The 26,496-nt window shown below is 52.4% G+C and overlaps 1 protein-coding gene across 2 annotated transcripts in view; it reads left to right on the top strand.

Moving 5' to 3' along the window:
* C15H10orf143 (chromosome 15 C10orf143 homolog) overlaps positions 1 to 19,008 on the top strand; it is a 28,712-nt gene extending 9,704 nt beyond the window's left edge. For both annotated transcript variants that reach the window (XM_061162937.1, XM_061162936.1), the window contains exons 2-4: positions 7,026 to 7,199; positions 7,297 to 7,359; positions 18,500 to 19,008. In XM_061162937.1, the coding sequence (XP_061018920.1) occupies positions 7,026 to 7,199; positions 7,297 to 7,359; positions 18,500 to 18,529 (267 nt within the window). In that variant the 3' untranslated portion in view covers positions 18,530 to 19,008. The remainder of the gene's footprint in view (positions 1 to 7,025; positions 7,200 to 7,296; positions 7,360 to 18,499) is intronic.
* Positions 19,009 to 26,496: the final 7,488 nt, after the last annotated feature.

Genomic DNA, 26,496 nt, shown 5'->3' with positions numbered 1-26,496 from the left:
CATCGGTTGCTTTCTCTTTCCTGAGTGGGACTTGGTCCAGGGTGTGGATGCAAGTCCATGCCCAGGACGGGGAGGAGTCTTCTGGAAAGGGCAGCTGATGGTGCCCCGCATTCTGATGTTACAGTCACCGTGGCTGAAGCCCCAGGGCACCTGACCACACGGGGTTGAGAGTAGGCGTCCTCGCTTCTGCTGGTTTCTGTCGTTCAGTCTGTGCTGCAGAAAGCAACACCCCCAAGAGCTCAAGGTTGTTTCCAAGTGACTGTCCCTGAGGGGGAATCTCTGCACGCTTTCTCTCTCAGCGACAGTCTGCAGGCCTCATCAGTCCTGCTCCTCGGCGCTCGCGGTTCTGTTTCAGAGCTGGTGGATGGCCGCGTCAGCTGCTCCAGCAAAAGTGAACTTTCTTTACTGTGACAGATATTAAACTAGACTAGAATACCTCACTCAGCAACTTTCTGATAACTGGGACTCAGTCAGCATCACACAATTATGATACAGGTGATCTTTAGAATAAATTCCACTGGTCAATAAAAATCCTTAAAATACCTTCAAATGAAAGATGAGATTATTGTGCATGTATGTGTATAGTTGGAGAATTACCTTTAATTGCATTACCAACTTCTGACAATTTACATTGGTATTCTAACTTAGAGTATATGTGCTTAACATATATTAGCATATATATTACATGTGCTTGACTTAAGGCTTTTCAAGAACCTGCCACTTTCTTGCTGTGCTGATTGAAGAGAATTCACAGGGTGTTTCTGTCAAAGCATTCAAGGAAGTTGACATCTTCTTTCTTTATCCTCCACATTCTGTTGAGTGCAAAGTCGAGAAATGGGTTTCTAGAGGTGGCATCCTGTCAAATGTCTTCTCTTAATTACTCAACTGTGTTTCTTTTTCAACTCTTCTCTGGCAGGATTGCTGCTTGATAGATCTTCTATAGTTATTAAGTAATGGGGTCTTTGTGTTTATTCAGGATTTGAATTTTGTTTACACAGTGCCAGAGTCATTTGTTGTTGTTCATTCATGTCTGACTCTTTGTGACCCCATGGACTACTGCACGCCAGGCTTCCCTCTCCTTCACCATCTCCCAGAGCTTGCTCAAACTCATGTCCATAGAGTTGATGATACCATCTAATGATCTCATCCTCTGTTGTCCCCTTCTCTTCCTGTCCTCAGGCTTTCCCAGCATCATGGTCTTTTCCATTGAGTTGCCTCTTCACATCAGGTGGCCAAAGTATTGGAACTTCAGCTTCAGCATCCGTCCTTCCAATGAATATTCAGGGTTGATTTCCTTTAGGATTGACTGGTTTCATCTCCTAGTAGTCCAAGGGACTCTCAAGAGTCATCTCCAGCACCACAATTCAAAGGGATCAATTTTTTGGTGCTCAGCCTTCTCTATGGTCCAACTCTCGCATCCTTGCATGACTAATGGAAAAATCATAGCTTTGACTATATAAACCTTTGCTGGTAAAGTAATCTCTCTGCTTTTTAATATGCTGTCTAGGTTGGTCATAGCTTTTCTTCCAAGGAGCAAGCATCTTCTAATTTCATGGCTGTAGTCATTTTCTGCAGTTGGGTGGTAAACCTTCACGTGCCTTGACGAAGACTGGCTGAAGCCTCTCTAGAAGGGAGTGGGAGAGAGCGAGGCATGTAACGCGCGTGTCCTGGACTTTGGTGCCTCTCAGCCCTCCTTTTCCCTTGATCCAGGCCGATCCGTGGCCATTGGAGTATTTGCCGAGTGAATACATGAGTCAGGGTCACGTACAGCCAGCTTTCACTAATCCCTGTTAAAAGCAGAAAACATGAATGATTTAATCCCGTCGCCCGGCCGAGGGCCACCATGTTCCCTGGAGGAGCCCAGCCCTCGATGACTGACTTGGGGTCAGTGTGGCTTCCCTTCCCCCTGCCACGTGGGGACCCAGCCCCCGCCACCAGAGCCTCTTGAGGAGTGTCCACCGTGGGTGGTCATAGGTCTGCTGACCCGTTGTGCCAGGCCTTGTTTGACCCCACAGAGAAGGAGTTAGAATCCTTCTAACTCATTGAAAAACACAAGAGTGTGTAGACCTCATCGAGAAGCATGCTTCCTGCTCACAGTCACCCGTCCACGCCTGTCTGCTCTCCTTTCTGGCAAGCGACGTCCCTCAGAAAGGAGCGTGGGGCTGGGATGTGACTGAGGGAGGAGAGTCGCATCCTGCATGTGGATGACGTGGGGCGTGTTCAGTATCCCCACTTCCCTTTGCCTGGATTTTCTATGGCCGCGCCTCATGGCATGCAGGATCTTTGCTCCCCACCCCGCCATCAAACTCAGGCCCCCTGTGGTGGTTGCACAGGGGCTTATGCGCTGGGCCACCAGGCACGTCCCACCCAGCTAGTTGGGAGTTGGCAGGAAACCCCTTTACACAGCATGGCTCTTTCTGCAGTGTGAAGGCTGAGCAGATCCTGAGTAACCGGAGATTGCGGTCCTTGGTCTTTTCTTCCTCAACCCTTCCATCCGACTCTGGCGGAACACGGAAGGCAGCACCATTTCCAATCACGAAGGTGATTCGTATGATTATGGCAGTATTTGGCAGTACTTTGATACACTGGAAAATAGCAAGGAAATCAGTTTAGTCTTGGAAACTAAACTTAAGGCTTACGTAGCAGAGCCTGGCGTTAAAGCAGAAGGACCCTCAGCAGTCCCCAGGACCAGGTGGTGCTTCCTGAGGGGGAGACGTAAGCTGGGGGGGGTGTGCCAGCCTCGTGTGGACCCGGGTGGCGGGTTGCTGGGGCCTCTCAGCCAGGGTGTTTTCCCTGCAGACTCGGGACCACGTTGTGGAGGTGGGGTGGGGGGCTCTGCTCTCTTCCGTGGTGGTGACAGCGTGTTGGGAGTATTTTACATGATTCATTTCAGGAGGAATAGTGACAATTTAGAAATTCTAGGACATGGTGTCTAGAAGAGGAAGATTCTGGAAAGCCTCTCAGATATGGGAGAGTGAGAGAGCAAGAATGCTTGGTCGGAGAGTAGCCTCAGAGGTATCCGAGAGCTGTCTTCACGCATGGGAAAGGACTTTTGTCTTAACACACGTCACTCTTTATGTCGCTCAAGAGGGAAAAATTAGGATCGTGGGAAGGTGATTTGCCTTCCATCCGTATTTCTAGACGTGTGGTATACACCAGAGCAAGTGCAGGAGGTTTTTTATCTTCATTTTTAAAACTTCATTTCCAAGTAGTCTTAGACTTACAGAAAGGTTGGGAAAAAGCAACTGTAATATAGAGAATTCACCTGAACAACGTATGTGGTCATAGTACGATCAGCAGACTCCCAGGCTCACCTCGTGCACGATCGTCACCCAAGCTCCAGCCTTACTCCAGCCTCCTCTGTTTTCCCACCAGCACCCTTTTCCCGCTCACCCCTCTAGTCACTGACGCGGCCTTCCGGGACCCCACACTGCTGAGTCCCGCTCACCCCTCTAGTCACTGACGCGTCCTTCCGGGACCCCACACTGCTGAGTCCCGCTCACCCCTCTAGTCACTGACGCGTCCTTCCGGGACCCCACACTGCTGAGTCCCGCTCACCCCTCTAGTCACCGATGCGTCCTTCCGGGACCCCACACTGCTGAGTCCCGCTCACCCCTCTAGTCACCGACGCGTCCTTCCGGGACCCCACACTGCTGAGTCCCGCTCACCCCTCTAGTCACTGACGCGTCCGTGGTTTCCTGACCCTGGAACTCCTACCGAGCAGCGGTCGGCTCTCTGGCAGAGGACTGTGGGTCCGTTTGTTGCCCAGCATCCTCTGCGCTGAGGCTAAGACCACGCCCCTTCTAGCACGAGCATCACGAGGTGATGTTCTGCTTTCTTAGTGCATCTTGTGGGGCTGTGATGTCAAGATGTCTCATTGCCGTGATGCTGACCTTGTCTCTGGGTGAAGATGGTTTCATACTCTGTGAAGTTACTGGTCTTTTCTTTATAATTAATAAATACCTTGGGGGAGATATGTTGAAACTGCTCTTAAATTATATTTAATTTATAAATTAAATTATAATTATTTATTATAATTAATAAATACCTTGGGGGAGATATGTTGAAACATGAAAATATACGTTGAAACTATATGTAAAACAGTTTTATGTATAAAACTGAAACTTTATAAATTAATAAATACCTTGGGGGAGAAAGCATATTTCTCCTTAAGCCTTTGCCTTCTGAGTTAGCATCTATTAGTAAATCCTGCCTAAAATATTTTTCACTGTGTGTTCACCTCATGCTGATCTGTCTCTCCCTCACTCGTCTAACACTTACTAATCTTTTTCCTGGTGCCCTTTGATACACCACTGTCACATGTACAGTATTGACCTGTGCTAAAGAAGTTTTCCACTTTCCCTCTCCCTTCATCTCTTGTGTTTTAGTAGAATTATTTCCACCATGTCAGAGGATGTAATATTTGCACACTTGTCTGTCAGCCTAATTCCACCTTTATTTTAAATTTGGTCTGAGATGTACATCTTAATACCTTCAGATGCTTACGAAAAATCCTTGCAATTTTCCCGGTCATCACTGGTTAGTTAGGTGAAGCTTACCTTCACATAGAATCCTCTGGAAGGGCTCATGGGTGTAGTCATCTCTAAGTTCATGTATGTTGAAATTCTATTTCTGTAATCTTGATATTTGAAGGACAGCCTGGTGGATTTAAAATTTTTGGTTTGTGTTTTCTGTCACTGAGTTTTAAAAGCATGTTTCTCCATTGTCTCACTTACGTGTTGGCTTTGAGAAGCCTGATGCCTGTCCAGTTCCTTTTCACTCTCTCTCATTGATCTGCGCGCCCAGGGGCTTTGAGGATTTTGTCTTCATCTCTGAAGTCTCCTGGTTTTATTAGGACGTCTCAGTGGTGACCATTCTGGGTTCATTTTCCCGGGTGCCCTGTGAGCCTTGTCGGTTGAAGCTTCAGTCAGCTTTCCCCTTCCGTGAGGTTTTCTCGGGTTACGGTTTTGAGTCAGCTTTGCTGTGTTACTTTGTTTTACTCTTTCCAGAGCTCTGACTTAGAGAACATTTCTTCCTTCTTTGTCCTCCCTTCCTGCTGCTTAATCTTTTTAACCCCCGTTTTTTCTTTGTCGTTTTCCTTCCCTTGGTTATGCTCCTGCCCTTCTTTGGTGTCCTCTATTAATTTTCACGTGAATTTATCCTCTTCAGTGCATTTTATAATTTATTCCTCATTTCCCTCATTACATCCCTGAACTCGTTCAAGTCTCTTCTGGGTTTCTCCCCATTTTTGTCCTCTCTATTTTTACATTGCTAATTCAGGGTGGTTTTTCGTGTCCTCAGATATTTGTGAGTGTTTAATTATGTTTTTAAGAGTGTTAGACTTACAATCGCCTTTTGACTCTTGTCTTTTTCGGGAGGAATTTTTATGTTTTGGGGTATTTTTTAAAGATTGCCATCAGGCACCTCTGCTGTTGGTGTGGCTGAGCGCAGGTGGAGGAGGTGTCTGTCTGGTGGTGGATGGGGTGGCTGTGAGCCCCCTGGTATGATGGGCATCCTCACTTGCTGGACCCCAAGCTTGCCCTCTCTCTCCTTCTCGCCACCACCCGGCCCCGGGTCACCCGCCCGCCCCTTTGCCCGTGTCCCTCCCAGGAGCCGGGTTCAGAGGAGCACCTCTGTAAGCACTTTGTCCGTTTCCGCTGTGCAGACTTGGAGCCCCCGCTGGCGTCTCGGCTCTGGGGCTCGGGCCCTTCCTCGCTGCGGGCCCCGGGCGCGTTTCCCTCGCTGGCGTCCCTGGCCTGTCCCGCTCACAGTGTCTCCTCCTGCCCTTTTCAGGGCAGGGCCGTGTTGCAGGGTGTGGGCTGGCGCGGAGGGGACCCGCACCGGCGTTTGGTGGCTTCCTCTCCCCCTGGCCGTGCTCTCGGATGTCTGCGTTCTCCGATTCAGGTTGCGCCCGGGCTGTGGTTCTGCACGGTGACTGTGACCTTTCTGGACTTCCTGTCTTCCGGAAGGACTATGGCGTTGGGGGCGGGGCTGGCTACCTCTGCCCTTGTCTCAGCCTCCCGGAGTCTGCAATGTATTCACCCCAGGGCATTATTCTCTGGTTTAGGGGCTCAGAGGTAGAATTTGCCGTTTTCCTCCTCAGGTGTCTATTCTAAGACGTGTTAGTTAGGGAAGAGTAAAACTAGCACTTGCTACCGGGTTTCCCTATTAGATAAATACATAAAAAGTCCATTTAGAAAATAATGAATGAATAATGGAATGGATCGTGAACAGATTTGGCACAAATCATAACGATTGTTTGCCGGTGACTGGGGAGGGTGTGGGACCACCCGTGAACAGGGGTGTTTCCTGACTCTGGCGGCACCGTCCAGCAGCGGGGACCCAGGACAGCGTGGACCTTCTGTCCCCTGCAGAGGCCGCCTGCCCATCAGCTCTGTCACTGAATACATCCTTACCCCGCGGAGCACAGACTCGGAGCTTGGAGAGTCAACCATTTCCTTCAGCTTTGGAAGACTGCTTTTGTAATTCATCTATAGCTCATGGGAATGCCAAAGCCAAATGCTGCCTTTCCGGAAGGTTATCTCTTACGGGCTGTGTGTGCAGTTTGTGAAATAAATAAAATCAGTCCACTCTTCAGTGTCAGGAAGACAAAGAATTATCCACGTGGAATTATTCATATCATATTAAGAAAGTACCTACTTGGCAAAAGTATTGAAGCGCATAACTAGTTTCTTGAACAAAAATTTATAGGTTTTGTACATTCTCAATATCGATAAACCAGTCACAACAGTTTATTATAAGAATTTTGGCCAAAATTGCTTGAAATGACTATTTTAAACTTGTAAAGCTAAGTAAATATCAGACTGTGCTGGAAGTCATGAGGTTAAGTGTAACTGATGGTGGTTATTCCCGGAAGATAAAGTTGGAAGTTGCCTCTCCCAACATCCTATAAACTTTCCGAGCTCCTCGGGGCTCTGTTTCTGCAGCGAGGTGCTCAGAGGCAGATTCAGTCAGAGCACCGTGTGCTTTCTGAGGCCATCTAAAGTGAAACTGTGTCGTTGCAGAAGCGGGCGTGCAGGAGGCTGGACGCCGCGGCGCCCGAGCGGGACTGCCCCCAGGTGAGGGTGCGCATCGCAGCGTCCGAGGGCAGCAAGGAGCCCGAGTCCCCGGATGCCCAGCGCAGAGGCCGCCTGCCCTCACCACGGCCCAACAGCGACCAGGGCCAGCCAGGCATGGGGGTAGGTTCCTGTTCCCACCAGACCAGCCTTTACCTGTTCAGTGAAAGTGTGAATAACTGCTGCCCTGGCTTATCCGCGGCTGTGATTTGTTGGACAGGGTTCTCCGGATGGCGGAAGGAGCCGGGCCCAGCCTTGCCCGAGGTGCATCGCAGGAGAGTCTGTAAGTGCGTTCCCCTGCTTGCTGTGATGTGAAAGACCTGTCCTTAAATCCTGGATATGTAGAACAAGGGTCGTAGAAATGGCCATTTCGTTCCTAAGGAACTAGGGATGTAAACTAAAAGGTGCAGGTTGATTTTCTTAGCATTCTACTTGGCTGCAAACTGATTTGCTTCCAGCTTGAGACTGAGACTACAAATTGAATATACATTTTAAATTCTTTCTAAAAACAGGCTTTAGAGAAGGCAACAGGTCCTGGAAGTGGTTAAAATAGAGCTAATCTGAGGACATCTTAGACAAATGACCTTAGCTCATTTTCTTAGCCAAATAGGAATCTGTGTTGCTTTTTCTTTTCCCTCCTTAAGCTTTTCTTTCCTATTTGCATACACTTCACATAAATCACAAGTTCCAGAAGGAGAAACACAGCATTCACACCATTAATTCCGAGGAATGGGACATCTTAATGTTGCCAGAGTGACAGTCTCAGTCCCCTGTGCTGGGCAGAAAATCATGAAGTGTCGTTGTTGCTGTTCAGTCGCTAAGTTGTATCCGAGTCTGCGACCCCGTGAACCCCAAGCACGGGAGGCTTCCCTGTCCTTCACATTAGCATCAAGATACCTTTGTTCCTAAATTTGGGCTTGTTCTAAAAATAAGTTAAAAGCTTTGAAAACCTCTGTACTTTTTTTTTTATTTCAAGCTTGCAGTCTTCATACTGCAATAAAATAGAATTGTGTATAATTTCCACATAGAAACCAGGAGCGTCTGTTTGTATGTGTGTGAGTATTTTCAGGATTTCCCCATAGAGATCTTCAGAGGAAACACAGGGCTACTTTTGATAAGCAAAAGTTTGAGTCAGTAAATTGCAGAATCTTCACTTGGTGCATTGTAGGTGACTGTTTTGGCGGGGGGTGGGGGGGGGGGGAGGGGGGTGGCGGGGGGCAGTGATTTTGTTTTAAACAAAGGCCAGTCACCATGGGGCTCTCTGATTACCTGAAGTTCTTAGACAAGTACGAAGACCAAGGCCAGGTGGACCCGCCCGTGGAGACGCGCCTTCCTACTTTGGTCCTCCGTCCTCAGGAAAATTTCCGCAGGTCTGTTGTGTTCTGTGGTGTGGAGGTGGTGGTGGTTTAGTTGCTAAGGCATGTCTGACTCTTGAGACCCTGTGGACTGTAGCCCACCAGGCTTCTTTGACCAGGGGATTCTCCAGGCAAGAAGACTGGAGTGGGTTGCCATGCCCTCCTCCAGGGGAATCTTCCCCACCCAAGGATCGAACCCAGGTCTCCTGCATTGCAGGTGATTCTTCAACTACTGAGCCACCAGTAATCCTGAATAATGTTGAAACCAAAGATCCAGCAACTTACTGTATTTCGGTTGATTCATGTAACTGCCAAACGTGCCCTGGATTTTGATAATTAATATTATGACCCCACTATGGGTAAAGTGCATTATTGCTGGTGACTAACTCGAAACCTTCCTGGTTCTCATCCCATTTCCATGGAATGTGTCTTTCAAATCCCCCATCTGTTGGGCAAACAGTTGGAACGTAATACGGATTCTTAATGCTCCAAGAGGTTGTCTTCTGGCATGAACAGCTTAAAGGAAAAAAAAATTTGGCTCAAGCAGCTGATTGGATCATTTAAGCTAATGTTCTGTTTGAACAACAGCACCTATTTGATTAGGGTTTTCCTTCCCTTGTGGTTCCCCAAGCTTGCCTCTGTATGTTTCCTAGGAGATGAATCTGTGCGTGGAAAACCTATATTGATATGTAAATATATCATTTTTTTCACTAATGCTCAATATTCTTTTCATCTAAATTTTCAGAAAGTGACTTTAAAAAATCAGTTTCCCTTTATTTGTAGTTATTCTCAATAAAATTTCACCCAGGCTTGGGTGATTTAATATTTACACCCACTATTTCTAAAAGTCTTATGTAAATAAAGATTGAAATGTGAATTTGAAAAGTCACACCTCTTGATATTTGAACAGACTATAGCTGCATATATCTTCTTTTTCTAATAATATGGCTAGTTTCTCTCTTAAGCTTTTAAAATAAGAAGACACTATTTTTATATTCCAGAACATTAAGAGGCTCAGTGTTAAATAAAAAGCAAATAGTATTTTTAGAAATGCAAGATCCCAGGGAGAAGTGCTTAACAGTAAATCACCTATGGGCAGCAATTCCAAATTTCAGAAGACTTCATTCAGTGCGGGGCTCCACTCACGGGTGCGCCCCGTTCACACGGAGCGTGCCTGTCCAGGCCCATAGTTCCTGGGGCTGACCCCGGGTGGCGGGCTTGGCTCAAAGAGCAGCAGGGGTCACGCTGGGGGCTATGTGGGAGCCCTGTGTGTGTGTGCGTGCTCAGTCGTGTCCAACTCTGTGATCCCAGGGAGTGTAGCCTGCCAGGCTCCTCTGTCCATGGGATTCTCCAGGCAGAAATTCTGGAGTGGGTTGCCGTTTCCTTCCCCAGGGGATCTTCCTGACCCGGAGATTGCACCCACGTTTCCTGCATTGGCAGGCAGGTTCTTCACCACGATGCCCCTTGAGAAACCCACGGGGAGTCGCCGATGGGAAGCTTACCTTGGTGTCTCGGCTAGCTGGACGCTTTTCCCTGAGAACCTCCTCGGGTCCCCCTTCTCTGCTGTGTTTCTGACCTCAGCAGGTATCATCTGACCCGGTTGGTTCTGCTCGGAATTCTCATGTGGCTGTCTCAACTCACTGCCTGAATCTGTTGTCTTTCTCCCACGAAGCTTTTCCTGATTGTCGTTGTGAGTCCTTGCTTATGTATGCAAGGACTTTTTCCGTAGACCTTCTTAAACTCACTCCCCAGGCTGACACACGAGCCTCCTCTTTGGCCCGTTGCAGCTCACTGATGTGTCTTAGGGTGATCAGTGTTCAGGTTCAGCTCCTCAGTTCAGTTCAGTTGTTCAGTCATGTCCGACTCTTTGCAACCCCATGGACTATAGGACTCCAGGCCTCCCTGTCTATCACCAACTCCCACAGTTTACTCAAACTCATGTCCATTGTGTCGATGATGCCATCCAACCATCTCATCCTCTGTCGTCCCCTTCTCCTCCCGCCTTCAGTCTTTCCCAGCATCAGGGTCTTTTCAAATGAGTCAGGTCTTCACATCAAGTGGCCAAAGTATTGGAGTTTCAGCTTCAGCATCAGTCCTTCCAATGAATATTCAGGACTGATTTTCTTTAGGAGGGACTTGTTGGATTTCCTTGCTGTCCAAGGGACTCTTAAGAGTCTTCTCCAACACCACAGTTCAAAAGCATCAATTCTTCGGCACTCAGCTTTCTTTATGGTCCAACTCTCACATCCATACATGACTACTGGAAAAACCATAGCCTTGACTAGACAGACCTTTGTTGGCAAAGTAATGTCTCTGCTTTTTAATAAGCTATCTAGGTTGATCATAGCTTTTCTAGTACAAGTTATTACTAAGAAACAGCTCCTCATCACCCCGCTTATGGTACAGCCAGCTGGGGTGAAGCCATCCCTGACTCTTGGGACGTGGTATTACGTCACTCAGGGTGTCTCTCATGCCCCCCGGGTGGGCGGCCCTCTCTGCTGTGCAGCATCCATGCTGCCGGGCCAGGGCGATGGTCTCCGCCTGCAGGAGGCTCTTTTCCTTTCTTGAGTGGTCCCAAGGCTGGGCCTGCCGTGCAGCTGGCTTCCTTCCTTACTCAGCTCAGCATTCTTGGCCCAGGGTCTCATGGTAGCCAAGTGTGCCATAAAATCATGCCCTTCTTAGAAATTCTTCCCGTTAAATGAAATGAGTCCCAGCGAGGCTATGAGAGGCCTCCGTGATAACCACATGGAGATGCATGAGGGGGTGTTATCAGGCCGGAAGCCACAGGAAGAACGGGTTCAGGATGCTGGCTGAGGGGGGTGCTGTGTTGTCAGCGCCCCTTTTCTGAGTGGCACCTGCCCCTCATGTGCTGCAGCTCATCAGGGAGGGGGCCGCTCCCAGACTTCACGGGTCAGCGTGGCAGTCACCCTCAGCGCCTTCCCTTCCCTCGTCTCCCCCACCCCAGGCAGCCTCCCCGCCCCTCCTTCCAGAGTCCCAGCTCCTGCTGGGTGGCAGCCCTCGGGCTCTGCTGTCACCCCATCTCTTCCCTTTATCCCCCAGCTGCCCCCTGCCCTGGAAGGGGGCCCCTCCTGGGGGAACACGTGCCTCCCTTCCCCCTGTGGATCCTCTTCTCTTCCGTCATCTGTGACCTTGAAGCCCACATTCCTCTCGTGAGATGCCTCGCCTGAGTCTCTGTTCTGACTGGACCTCACCTGGGCTAACCGGCTAAGGGGTGGACGGATCCTCCTGAGAACAGAAAGCCTGCGGTCTTTAACTAGACCTGGGGTCTTGGTACCCCACAGGCTCAGCATTTGGGAGCCAGTCCTCTCTGCTAGTGTCTATCTCAGGTGATTGAGTTTTTACCCAAGCTGATAGTGAGTTACTATATATGAGCCTACATGCAAAACAATGTTTTGGTGTTGGGGACCCCACTGTTCCCAATCCCCAACAAATTGATTTGGCTAACAGCCTGTTCATTAGTGTTGACAGCAAAAACTAAGGGAGCATCTTAACGAGCTGCTACGTTATTCCCTTTTTGACATTAAAACCCATTGCCTGACAGCAGCATCGGGGGCTGGGAGAAGAGAGGTGGGCGATGTGGGGACAGAAGTGGAGGGTGGGGGGTGGGAGGGGTGGTCCCCAGCCTACCGTCTGGTCTGGGTTTGGTTTTCCCTGCAGGGCAGAGAGAGGCGCCCCAGGATGGTCATTCCGATTCTAAATGGATGCATGTTTCCCGTGTACTACTACTTATCTCCAAACAGGTGACCTTTAAAGTATTTGCTCTATTTTATTTACCTATCTGTCTTATTAGCAACTGCTCCCTGCACCCGCAGCATCTATAAATACTGCCGTGACCAGGGGCGGGGGAGAAGCCGGTGCAGACAGGACTCTGCGTCCCCCTGCCCGTGGTGATGCGGGCAGTGCTGCCTGGCCCCAGGGTCAGGCCGGGAGCCAGGGCCGGGGTGGGCGTGGCAGGCTCTGACGTGGATTAACATGGACGTGTGCGCAGCGGGTCACTTTCTGTGTTTCAGCAGCAGCTGCACCTTATTCGTCCTTTATCCATACGTCCTGAGAGAAGACAGCAGTCACAGAGGGGTCACCGGGAATGTAACTGTTCCTTCCTCAGGAATCAGAGTGCCCCGTGCACTTCTCGGAGGTTCGGCAGGGACCCCAGAGGTCACCGGTCAGGTTGCCGATGAGGAACGCAGTCCATGGGACTAGGTGACCGGCCCGCCCCGCCCCGCGGTTGGTTGGGGCGCCTCTCCTGTGCCCGCTGTCCTGGCTGGTTTGGCCCTGTCACTCCCGCACCGGGCCCAGCGGCGGCCCACTCTGACATGCTCAGAAGCACAGCCGTGAGGCTGCGAGGCTTCGTGGGCATCCTTCCCCGACCCGTGAGGGCGTCGTGGGCGTCCTTCCCCGACCCGTGAGGGCGTCGTGGGCGTCCTTCCCAGACCCGAGAGGGCGTCGTGGGCGTCCTTCCCCGACCCGTGAGGGCGTCGTGGGCGTCCTTCCCCGACCCGTGAGGGCGTCGTGGGCGTCCTTCCCCGACCCGAGAGGGCGTCGTGGGCGTCCTTCCCCGACCCGAGAGGGCGTCGTGGGCGTCCTTCCCAGACCCGTGAGGGCGTCGTGGGCGTCCTTCCCCGACCCGTGAGGGCGTCGTGGGCGTCCTTCCCCGACCCGAGAGGGCGTCGTGGGCGTCCTTCCCAGACCCGTGAGGGCGTCGTGGGCGTCCTTCCCCGACCCGAGAGGGCGTCGTGGGCGTCCTTCCCCGACCCGAGAGGGCGTCGTGGGCGTCCTTCCCCGATCCGTGAGGGCGTCGTGGGCGTCCTTCCTAGACCCGTGAGGGCGTCGTGGGCGTCCTTCCCCGACCCGAGAGGGCGTCGTGGGCGTCCTTCCCCGACCCGAGAGGGCGTCGTGGGCGTCCTTCCCAGACCCGTGAGGGCGTCGTGGGCGTCCTTCCCCGACCCGAGAGGGCGTCGTGGGCGTCCTTCCCCGACCCGAGAGGGCGTCGTGGGCGTCCTTCCCCGATCCGTGAGGGCGTCGTGGGCGTCCTTCCCCGACCCGTGAGGGCGTCGTCGGCGTCCTTCCCAGACCCGTGAGGGCGTCGTGGGCGTCCTTCCCCGACCCGTGAGGGCGTCGTGGGCGTCCTTCCCCGACCCGTGAGGGCGTCGTGGGCGTCCTTCCCCGACCCGAGAGGGCGTCGTGGGCGTCCTTCCCCGACCCGTGAGGGCGTCGTGGGCGTCCTTCCCCGACCCGTGAGGGCGTCGTGGGCGTCCAAGACAGCGCTGAGTCCTCCAGACGCTGGGAGAGGCAGCCGGCCAAGGAGGAGTCTGGCTGTGTAGGTGTAGCCAAATAGACAAATTTGCGTAGACTTCCTGACAGAATCTTCTGGTGTAATCTCTGACAGTACACGTTTCCTCCAAATATGGATGCCAGAGAATTAGTTAAAAAAAATTTTTTTTTTACTGTGTTGTTGAGATAATTTCAGGTTCTGAAGGAATAGAGAGCTTTCAGGTGACTAAAGAATAAAACTAAAACGTCTTTCTTTGGGGATAAAATGTTACACCATGAGGAGACAGTGAAACGGATTTTCGCAGAAAAGCTAATTTTTTTTTTTTTTTTTTAAATGAAGTTTAGATTTCCTACAAGCATGTTGGACTAAACTAATGTATGGTACAGATAAAGACATTAAATACATTGTTAATCATATTACAAGTGAAGAGAGAGGCAGAACAGTAGATAGAGACATACTCTGCTGTGGCTGTTGTCAGGACCTGGCTTCTGCTGGGTTTGGTCCTAGAGTGGGCCCACAGAGATGTGTACAAAACACCGCAGCACTGCTTGCTTAGCAGAAAGCCAGAGACCACCTGCAGGAGAATGCACAAGTGGCTCAGTCGCTCAGTCCTGTCTGAGCCTGCGACCCCGTGGACCGTAGCCCGCCAGGCTCCTCTGTCCATGGGATTCTCCAGGAAGGAATACTGGGGTAGGTTACCATTTCCTTCTCCAGGGGATCTTCTGGGTCTCTTGCATTGCAGGCAGATTCTTTACCCACTGAGCCGCCATGCGTGGGTCAGCACGTATTTACTCAGTAAATGCACACACAGTGAGAACGGCTGATGTTTCACCTGCGGCATTTTGGCTCATAAGCTATGTGATGGTTTGTGGATATTTGTTACATTGCTGTCTATACTTTTTTGTATTCCTGAAAAGTCCTGGTGAGTCTTGGACCTGATGTATCTGTACATCTGACGTACCATGGTGAAACTGAACAGTGTGAAAGAGAATTCTGGAGAGCTGCCGGAGAGGAACCACTGATAGCCATGAAGGAACAGTGCTTTGAGTAACAGCAGACCCCCCATTAGTTACAGACACCAAGGACCGTGTAATAACGCTCTGCAACGCTAAGGGGACTGTCCTGTGTGAACATGCATCTGTGACATGCTCAGAGCTGGGGAGACCAGTGCATTGGGAATTCCCTTACCCTCATAGTAATTCAGTTGCCAGAACTAACTCCAGAAGAGAGAATCCCAATGGAATAATTTGGGAACGTTCTGAAAAGCTACCATCCCAGATGGTTTTATAGGTTAAAAGAAATTCTACATAAAGGAACATACAGATGACTTTCTTTAGAAAAAGAACTACATTGTTTGATCAAAGGAGGAAAAAAAGAAATCAAACTGTCATCTTAATAGAGGCAGAAACTGCTCAGTTACTCCAAATCCCACTCAAGATAAAACCAGAAATGAGGGTTTATCCTGGTGAGGTTGAAAGGTCTCCACACTTAGGGGGAGCATTTCTTTGGATGAAGAGAGAAACAAGTTTGTTTGCCATCACCACTTCTGCTTGGCAGGGTTTCTAACTCAGACAGTTAAACAAGGAAGAAGAAACAATGGCTGCAAGAATTAGAAGGGGAAGAAAACTAAATTGTTATTTCCTGATATCATCTACATAGAAAATCCAAGCAAATCTGCAGATAAACTACTAAGACTAATATTCAGCAAGATTGTTGACCATAAGATGAGCTAGCAAAAATAAGATGGAGGAGGAGATAAAGAAATTGTGCTCTTTACCCAGTGAAATATTATTCAGCCACAAAAGAGGGAGATGCCACCATTTCCAGCAACATGGATAGCATCTGGGGGCATTGTGGTAAATGAAATGGGTCAGACAGAAAAAGACAGATTCTGTCTTATACATGGAACCCTAAAAAAACAAGAAAAGCTCATAGAACAGATTGGTGGTTGCCAGAGATGGTGCATGAGGGGTGGGAGAAATTGGTGAAGGGAGTCAAAAGGTAAAAATGAAAACAGCAACAAGAATCTGTATTAAAAGCAGTAGCAGCAGCAGTGGGTAGGTGGGCCCTTTAAGCTCCTCAGACTGTGCAGAGCAGGTTCCTCAGACCTCTTAAGGGTCAGCATCCCTGCTGAGGAGCTAGGCAGTCCCTCTCTTGTAGCCCACAGTAGTGAGTTTGAGATAATGCAAATTTCTGTATGAGAACAGCCTGAGTGGATTTTGAACAGTGTCCTCCATGCCTGCTTTGGAAGTCCAGGAAAGCTGTGTGTACAATTTTTTTTTAGTTTTAAACTCAAGGCTTTTCCTGGAATATACATGCATCCTTACGCCCTATTTTTAGAGTTGCCGTTTGTCCACAGCTCCTCTGTGAAGCTCTTGATCCTTGCGAGTCTGGGGCAGGAGCGGTGTCCGTCACAGCACTGTGGCGGGGGACCCGCCCCTCAGAAGCCTGGGCCTGGGCCAGGCCTGCGTCTTCCCTCCCAGCGTGAGCCCCTGACTCAGCCTCCAAGGAGCAGAGACGGTCACGGGCTGTCACCTTGCTTTCGCCCACCTCCCCCTGGCTCCCGTGCCGCCCACGTGTCCTGCCCCTGGTCGAGATGCATCGGTTCCCGGGCTTGATCCCTTTGGACGTACTCTGGAGGAGACTGACTGGAAACAGCGTGCTGGCTGCCGTTCTGAGCTGCTCACCAGAAGCTGCTGCTGGGCGCCGATGAGTACTAAGCTTTGTCCCCACCTTCCACTTCCACCCCGGAAGGCTCTCTGTGGACTGCGCTGGGACACGGTCCAGCCCCAGGCAGCGTCAGGACCGTCTGGGACGGAGGCAGAACCTGACCTCAGGAATCCAGTCTTCTTTTTCCCTGGTGTGTGCTCTGCGCCCTCCACTGCTGCAGACTTGCACTGACAAACAGTCCTTCATAACAAGGTGGAAGGCCAGGTTCAAGTAGAGGGTTGTGGACTTTCTCAGAGCTCCATACTGGGACCTGGTGCAGTGAGGGAAAGCTGGCCCCTGGCCCACCCTGTTCCCAGCCCAGGCCCTGTCCTGGCTGCCAGGAGGCCTTAAGCTCAAGCACACAGACGCATCCCTTCCTGTCCACGTTCCGGCTCCCACCTGCCCACGGTGCACCTTTCAGCCTGCAGCAAGCGTGCCAGCGCTGGGCTCTGATCTCGGGAGCGGGCACCTGGCGGGGAGGCGCTCACAGCCAGGGGACAGGCCCTATTGGCGGGGTCGGGGGGCGTCCACGGAGAGGTGCGGCCAGAGGACGTCCTTCAGAAGCTGCGACCCAAGGCAGAGGGGTGCTGTTGAAGTAAGACAGCTTGAGTGGAGCAGGGACTCACAGGTAATAATTAGGGGGAAAAATGCCATTTTCATGGATTCTTATGGACTTAAGCTATGGTCTGAGGTCCTTTAATTTTAACCTGAGAGTCTCATCAGTATTTCTTGTAGGGTAGGTCTGCTAGCGACAGATTTTTTTCTGTTTTTGTTCATCTGGGAGTGTCTTAATTTCTCATTTTTGAAGGATAGTTCTGTTGGATACAAAATTCTTGGTTGACTTTCAGCACTCTGAATTGGGCTGAGAAATCAGCTGTTAATTTTATCGAGGATCTCTTTAACTTGATGTAGCATTTCTTTCTTTCTGCTTTCAAGACTATTTGGTTTTTGACAGTGTTATTCTGATGTACTAGGTGTCTCTTTGGACCTGAGTCTCTTTTGATCCCAGTATTAGAAACAAAACTCTCTTGAAAAAAAAACACTCTTCTCTTGGTTGGTGGAAAAATAGTGAAATTGTGTTTTATCAAAAGTGTTGTATTTCCCACTATTGCTTTTGATATCACTTTTCCAGCCTTCTTAGACAGGCAGTGGGCATTCTGATTGTCAACAGTGAGACTAACGTTAAAGGCACAGCTGTCCTCTTCCTTCATGACTTTATTAAATCAGGGGCTCGGTGCCCAGACCCCCCATCAGACGCGCCTCCAGTGGCTGGTCCCTGCCAGTGGCTGCCTCAGAGTCTGAGGACATCAGACCTCACTTCTGCATCAGGGACAGACGTCTGAGCTTTGAGAGGGATGTCAACAAACGACCCTGGGGAGAAAAATGTGATGATTTGGAAACTTGAAGTCGTGTCAGGGAACAGAGATTGGTGAGAGGTTTAAGTGAGTGATTCCTACAGGTCTTTTGTGTAGAAGATTTGAGGTTTTGATCCTCTTTTGGAGGTGTCTGTGTGCCTAGTTGTCCCCTGTCTTATTTGTTCTGCCTCCAGTGTGTCTCCAGATAAACCCCATCCAGACGGGGGTACAGTGGAGTGGCACAGTGACACATCTCAGTCACTTCTGCGTGAAGCTGAGGAGACAGGTCTGCTCCAGGGGCAGGGAGGCCAGGCCCGAGTGGGATCCTCGTGAAGCTGGGTTACTTCCAGGCCTGGGCCCCCTGCGAGGAGCCTGCTGCAGCGCACTTGTGCTGAATCCATATTCAGTATTCAGACATCATTAAAAAAAAAACTAAACTATGAGTTTATAAATGATACTTTGATTCTCTTTTTTCCTCTCTCATAGAACTGTAGGAGAGAAGAGAAATAACATTTATGGAGAACATTCTATGTGCCAAGCACTGTAGGAAGTGCTTTAAATATCTTAATTATAGTATTTTATATATGCTCTGTAAATACGTGCTTAGCTCAGAATGTGTGTTAGCTCCACCGTTTGAAAGGCAGAGCTCTGTGTTGTGAACCTGAAGCCAAGGTAGGTTCATTCCCACGACGCACCGTTTTCTCGTTGTAGGGACATTTTAACCACACGGAAGATCGGTAGAAGAACGCGCTGGGAAAGGAAGGTCCTGGTCATGCTTTCAAGCCCTCGTGCACCAGAGATGTACTCCCCAGGTGGACCTGGCACCTCCTGTTCCGAGGTCCCACCTCCTCACTCCAGAGCCAAAGAGCCTCCAGACCTCACTCCTCCTGAAGCTGCCTTTCCAGTGCAGCCTGCTGGGGAAGATCAACGGCTTTATTTAAAAGTTGAAAGTATCCAGCATCAAGCTTCATGTGAGGTTTAAGAGTCCGCATCCAGATGTAAAGCCCTGCTCCATACTTTGCTATTGTTTCGAGGGTGTATCCAGAGCTGCTTATGTGCTCTTTTTTAATTAAAAGGCTTATTTTTATATTTAAAATGTTTTGTAATCTTACACCGAATTTTACTAAATGTTAGCATCGAGTCTGTTCTGTGTGATTTCCCCAACTGAAGTTACCAGGCGCAAAACCACTTTTATATTAAAATGGGAGTTTCTCATCTTCTCTCGGGTTTTCAGTGTCTGGTCTGACTGTGGAGACTGGTGTGTTCCCAGGATGCCCTTGTCACCTCGAGACAGGTCCCAGCAAAACTCCAGGTGGCAGCTTGTTCACAGGTCCTCTCCCCTCCCAGGGCTGCGGCGGACAAAGGCCCAGCTCTCCATGTTTCCCTGGGCCGTCCACGTGGCCGTGTGCTCTGCCACCAGCCGGCCCGCAGCATCCACGTTCAGAAGAGCCTGATCCGTAGGCAATCGTGGTGTGCAGTCCTGGGCAAGAGGTTCAGGCTGGAAGGACGAGGCCGGAAGACAGGGTGCGGAAAGGAAATGAGCACAACAGCGTCTGTGGATGGATTACCCGCAGTCACGCGGCACTGCCGGGCCACAGGACGGAAAGCATTTTCTGCCCCCAGCGTTTTTGGAGCCACTGGAGAGTGAACCCCAAATAAGCTTGCAGAGCTGTGACCGGATGGAGAAACGTCCAGGCAGCAGGAGAGAAGGAGCTGAGGCTTGAGACCATAAAAAGACATTTTTTTAAGAGTGTTAATTTACTTCTCTCTTCTCAAAATGAGATCGACACCTTCATTTGTCTGGAAAACATGAAGATGCTTAGATCCCAACCTGGTGTTTTGTGTATAAGCTCTTCCTTTCCCCCCAGATCATGGGGAGAAGGGGTGTCCACGTAGGCACAGCAAGTGTTTGGTCACTGAGGCGGCACACGGGTCACCCCAGCCGTTTATGTGGACTGAAAGCTTTCGGGGTAGAAGAAGCCCCCACGCAGCACCCGGCCTGGTGCAGGACAGCCACCCCTGTGGCGGGGCCAGGCAGACACGGGTCAGGACTCACCTCCCCACGGCCGCCAGCGTCTCCGCCTCACTCTCGAGTATGCAAGGGTCTGAGGACTGAGGGGCTGTCACTAGTGTGAGACCTGAGTACATGAGGCATGGCCACTGCGGGGCATCCATCCCCTTCCCATGTGTCACTATGTTAGACCTGAGTACAGGAGGCCTGGTCACCGCTGGGCATCTGCTCCCTAACATGTGTCACTAGTGAGACCTGAGTACACGAGGCCTGGTCACTGCTGGGCATCCATCCCCTTCCCATGTGTCACTATGTGAGACCTGAGTACACGAGGCCTGGTCACCGCTGAGCATCTGCTACCCGCCCGTGTGTCACCAGTGTGAGACCTGAGTACACGAGACCTGGTCACCGCTGGGCGTCTGCTCCCTTCCCATGTGTCACTATGTGAGACCTGAGTACACGAGGCCTGTTCACCGCTGGGCGTCTGCTCCCTTCCCATGTGTCACTAGTGTGAGACCTGAGTACATGAGGCCTGGTCACCACTGGGCATCTGCTCCCTTCCCATGTGTCACTAGTGAGACCTGAGTACACGAGGCCTGGTCACCACTGGGCATCTGCTTCCCGCCCGTGTGTCACTAGTGAGACCTGAGTACACGAGGCGTGGTCACCGCTGGGCGTCTGCTCCCTTCCCATGTGTCACTATGTGAGACCTGAGTACACGAGGCCTGGTCACCGCTGGGCGTCTGCTCCCTTCCCATGTGTCACTAGTGTGAGACCTGAGTACATGAGGCCTGGTCACCACTGGGCATCTGCTCCCTTCCCATGTGTCACTAGTGAGACCTGAGTACACGAGGCCTGGTCACCACTGGGCATCTGCTTCCCGCCCGTGTGTCACTAGTGAGACCTGAGTACATGAGGCCTGGTCACCGCTGGGCGTCTGCTCCCTTCCCATCTGTCACTAGTGTGAGACCTGAGTACACGAGGCCTGGTCACCGCTGGGCGTCTGCTCCCTTCCCATGTGTCACTAGTGTGAGACCTGAGTACACGAGGCCTGGTCACCACTGGGCGTCTGCTCCCTTCCCATGTGTCACTAGTGTGAGACCTGAGTACACGAGGCCTGGTCACCGCTGGGCATCTGCTCCCTTCCCATGTGTCACTAGTGTGAGACCTGAGTACACGAGGCCTGGTCACCGCTGGGCATCTGCTCCCTTCCCATGTGTCACTAGTGTGAGACCTGAGTACATCAGGCCTGGTCACCGCTGGGCATCTGCTCCCTTCCCATGTGTCACTAGTGTGAGACCTGAGTACATGAGGCCTGGTCACCGCTGGGCATCTGCTCCCTTCCCATGTGTCACTAGTGAGACCTGAGTACACGAGGCCTGGTCACCACTGGGTGTCTGCTCCCTTCCCATGTGTCACTAGTGTGAGACCTGAGTACACGAGGCCTGGTCACCGCTGGGCATCTGCTCCCTTCCCATGTGTCACTAGTGAGACCTGAGTACACGAGGCCTGGTCACCACTGGGCGTCTGCTCCCTTCCCATGTGTCACTAGTGTGAGACCTGAGTACATGAGGCCTGGTCACCGCTGGGCATCTGCTCCCTTCCCATGTGTCACTAGTGAGACCTGAGTACATGAGGCCTGGTCACCACTGGGCGTCTGCTCCCTTCCCATGTGTCACTAGTGTGAGACCTGAGTACACGAGGCCTGGTCACCACTGGGCGTCTGCTCCCTTCCCATGTGTCACTAGTGTGAGACCTGAGTACACGAGGCCTGGTCACCGCTGGGCATCTGCTCCCTTCCCATGTGTCACTAGTGTGAGACCTGAGTACACGAGGCCTGGTCACCGCTGGGCGTCTGCTCCCTTCCCATGTGTCACTATGTGAGACCTGAGTATATGAGGCCTGGTGACCGCTGGGCGTCTGCTCCCTTCCCATGTGTCACTATGTGAGACCTGAGTATATGAGGCCTGGTCACCGCTGGGCATCTGCTCCCTTCCCATGTGTCACTAGTGTGAGACCTGAGTACATCAGGCCTGGTCACCGCTGGGCGTCTGCTCCCTTCCCATGTGTCACTAGTGTGAGACCTGAGTACACGAGGCCTGGTCACCGCTGGGCATCTGCTCCCTTCCCATGTGTCACTAGTGTGAGACCTGAGTACACGAGGCCTGGTCATCGCTGGGCATCTGCTCCCTTCCCATGTGTCACTAGTGTGAGACCTGAGTACATCAGGCCTGGTCACCGCTGGGCGTCTGCTCCCTTCCCATGTGTCACTAGTGTGAGACCTGAGTACACGAGGCCTGGTCACCGCTGGGCACCTGCTCCCTTCCCATGTGTCACTAGTGAGACCTGAGTACACGAGGCCTGGTCACCGCTGGGCACCTGCTCCCTTCCCATGTGTCAGTAGTGAGACCTGAGTACACGAGGCCTGGTCACCGATGGGCATCTGCTCCCTTCCCATGTGTCAGTAGTGAGACCTGAGTACACGAGGCCTGGTCACCGATGGGCATCTGCTCCCTTCCCATGTGTCACTAGTGAGACCTGAGTACACGAGGCCTGGTCACCACTGGGCGTCTGCTCCCTTCCCATGTGTCACTAGTGAGACCTGAGTACACGAGGCCTGGTCACCGCTGGGCACCTGCTCCCTTCCCATGTGTCACTAGTGAGACCTGAGTACATGAGGCCTGGTCAGCGCTGGGCATCTGCTCCCTTCCCATGTGTCACTAGTGAGACCTGAGTACACGAGGCCTGGTCACCGCTGGGCACCTGCTCCCTTCCCATGTGTCACTAGTGAGACCTGAGTACAAGAGGCCTGGTCACCGATGGGCATCTGCTCCCTTCCCATGTGTCACTAGTGAGACCTGAGTACATGAGGCCTGGCCAACGCTGGGCGTCTGCTCCCTTCCCATGTGTCACTAGTGTGAGACCTGAGTACATGAGGCCTGGTCACCGCTGGGCGTCTGCTCCCTTCCCATGTATCACTATGTGAGACCTGAGTATATGAGGCCTGGTCACCGCTGGGCGTCTGCTCCCTTCCCATGTGTCACTAGTGTGAGACCTGAGTACATGAGGCCTGGTCACCGCTGGGCGTCTGCTCCCTTCCCATGTGTCACTAGTGTGAGACCTGAGTACACGAGGCCTGGTCACCGCCGGGCATCTGCTCCCTTCCCATGTGTCACTAGTGTGAGACCTGAGTACACGAGGCCTGGTCACCACTGGGCGTCTGCTCCCTTCCCATGTGTCAGTAGTGTGAGACCTGAGTACACGAGGCCTGGTCACCGCTGGGCATCTGCTACCCGCCCGTGTGTCACTAGGGAGACCTGAGTACATGAGGCCTGGTCACCACTGGGCATCTGCTACCCGCCCGTGTGTCACTATGTGAGACCTGAGTACACGAGGCCTGGCCACCGCTGGGCGTCTGTTCCCTTCCCATGTGTCACTAATGAGACCTGAGTACACGAGACCTGGTCACCGCTGGGCGTCTGCTCCCTTCTCATGTGTCACTAGTGTGAGACCTGAGTACATGAGGCCTGGTCACCGCTGGGCATCTGCTCCCTTCCCATGTGTCACTAGTGTGAGACCTGAGTACACGAGGCCTGGTCACTGCTGGGCGTCTGCTCCCTTCCCATGTGTCACTAGTGTGAGACCTGAGTACATGAGGCCTGGTCAACGCTGGGCGTCTGCTCCCTTCCCAAGTGTCACTAGTGTAAGACCTGAGTACATGAGGCCTGGTCACCGCTGGGCATCAGCTACCCGCCCGTGTGTCACTAGTGAGACCTGAGTACGCGAGACCTGGTCACTGCTGGGCGTCTGCTCCCTGCCCATGTGTCACTAGTGTGAGACCTGAGTACATGAGGCCTGGTCACTGAGGGGCGTCTGCTCCCTTCCCATGTGTCACTAGTGTGAGACCTGAGTACATGAGGCCTGGTCACCGCTGGGCGTCTGCTCCCTTCCCATGTGTCACTAGTGTGAGACCTCAGTACATGAGGCCTGGTCACCGCTGGGCATCAGCTACCCGCCCGTGTGTCACTAGTGAGACCTGAGTACGCGAGACCTGGTCACTGCTGGGCGTCTGCTCCCTGCCCATGTGTCACTAGTGTGAGACCTGAGTACACGAGGCCTGGTCACCGCTGGGCATCTGCTCCCTTCCCATGTGTCACTAGTGTGAGACCTGAGTACACGAGGCCTGGTCACCGCTGGGCATCTGCTCCCTTCCCATGTGTCACTAGTGTGAGACCTGAGTACATCAGGCCTGGTCACCGCTGGGCGTCTGCTCCCTTCCCATGTGTCACTAGTGTGAGACCTGAGTACACGAGGCCTGGTCACCGCTGGGCAACTGCTCCCTTCCCATGTGTCACTAGTGAGACCTGAGTACATGAGGCCTGGTCACCACTGGGCGTCTGCACCTTCCCATGTGTCACTAGTGAGACCTGAGTACACGAGGCCTGGTCACCGCTGGGCACCTGCTCCCTTCCCATGTGTCACTAGTGAGACCTGAGTACACGAGGCCTGGTCACCGCTGGGCACCTGCTCCTTTCCCATGTGTCACTAGTGTGAGACCTGAGTACATGAGGCCTGGTCAGCGCTGGGCATCTGCTCCCTTCCCATGTGTCACTAGTGAGACCTGAGTACACGAGGCCTGGTCACCGCTGGGCACCTGCTCCCTTCCCATGTGTCACTAGTGAGACCTGAGTACACGAGGCCTGGTCACCGATGGGCATCTGCTCCCTTCCCATGTGTCACTAGTGAGACCTGAGTACATGAGGCCTGGCCACCGCTGGGCGTCTGCTCCCTTCCCATGTGTCACTAATGAGACCTGAGTACATGAGGCCTGGTCACCGCTGGGCGTCTGCTCCCTTCCCATGTATCACTGTGTGAGACCTGAGTACACGAGGCCTGGTCACCGCTGGGCATCTGCTACCCGCCCGTGTGTCACTAGTGAGACCTGAGTACATGAGGCCTGGTCACCACTGGGCATCTGCTACCCGCCCGTGTGTCACTATGTGAGACCTGAGTACACGAGGCCTGGCTACCGCTGGGCGTCTGTTCTCTTCCCATGTGTCACTAATGAGACCTGAGTACATGAGGCCTGGTCACCGCTGGGCGTCTGCTCCCTTCCCATGTATCACTGTGTGAGACCTGAGTATATGAGGCCTGGTCACCGCTGGGCGTCTGCTCCCTTCCCATGTGTCACTAGTGTGAGACCTGAGTACACGAGGTCTGGCCACCGCTGGGCGTCTGCTCCCTTCCCATGTGTCACTAGTGTGAGACCTGAGTACACGAGGCCTGGTCACCGCTGGGCATCTGCTCCCTTCCCATGTGTCACTAGTGTGAGACCTGAGTACACGAGGCCTGGTCACCACTGGGCACCTGCTCCCTTCCCATGTGTCACTAGTGTGAGACCTGAGTACATGAGGCCTGGTCACCGCTGGGCGTCTGCTCCCTTCCCATGTGTCACTAGTGTGAGACCTGAGTACACGAGGCCTGGTCACCACTGGGCACCTGCTCCCTTCCCATGTGTCACTAGTGTGAGACCTGAGTACACGAGGCCTGGTCACCGCTGGGCATCTGCTCCCTTCCCATGTGTCACTAGTGTGAGACCTGAGTACACGAGGCCTGGTCACCACTGGGCACCTGCTCCCTTCCCATGTGTCACTAGTGTGAGACCTGAGTACATGAGGCCTGGTCACCGCTGGGCGTCTGCTCCCTTCCCATGTGTCACTAGTGTGAGACCTGAGTACACGAGGCCTGGTCACCACTGGGCACCTGCTCCCTTCCCATGTGTCACTAGTGTGAGACCTGAGTGCACAAGGCCTGGTCACCACTGGGTGTCTGCTCCCTTCCCATGTGTCACTAGTGTGAGACCTGAGTACACGAGGCCTGGTCACCGCTGGGCATCTGCTCCCTTCCCATGTGTCACTAGTGTGAGACCTGAGTACACGAGGCCTGGTCACCACTGGGCACCTGCTCCCTTCCCATGTGTCACTAGTGTGAGACCTGAGTACACGAGGCCTGGTCACCACTGGGCACCTGCTCCCTTCCCATGTGTCACTAGTGTGAGACCTGAGTACACGAGGCCTGGTCACCGCTGGGCATCTGCTCCCTTCCCATATATCACTAGTGTGAGACCTGAGTACACGAGGCCTGGTCACCGCTGGGCACCGGCTCCCTTCCCATGTGTCACTAGTGAGACGTGAGTACACGAGGCCTGGCCACCGCTGGGCGTCTGCTCCCTTCCCATTTGTCACTAGTGAGACCTGAGTACACGAGGCCTGGTCACCGCTGGGCGTCTGCTCCCTTCCCATGTGTCACTAGTGTGAGACCTGAGTACACGAGGCCTGGTCACCGCTGGGCATCTGCTCCCTTCCCATGTGTATCTAGTGTGAGACCTGAGTACACGAGGCCTGGTCAACGCTGGGCATCTGCTCCTTTCCCATGTGTCACTAGTGTGAGACCTGAGTACACGAGGCCTGGTCACCGCTGGGCGTCTGCTCCCTTCCCATGTGTCACTAGTGAGACCTGAGTACACGAGGCCTGGTCAACGCTGGGCATCTGCTCCCTTCCCATGTGTCACTAGTGTGAGACCTGAGTACACGAGGCCTGGTCACCGCTGGGCACCTGCTCCCTTCCCATGTGTCAGTAGTGTGAGACCTGAGTACATGAGGCCTGGTCACCACTGGGCATCGGCTCCCTTCCCATG

This window comes from Dama dama, chromosome 15 (genome assembly GCF_033118175.1).
Source record: "Dama dama isolate Ldn47 chromosome 15, ASM3311817v1, whole genome shotgun sequence".
NCBI classification, from domain to species: Eukaryota; Metazoa; Chordata; class Mammalia; order Artiodactyla; family Cervidae; genus Dama; species Dama dama.
Note: the sequence above shows the minus strand (reverse complement) of the source record. Positions and strands in the feature narration are given on the sequence as shown.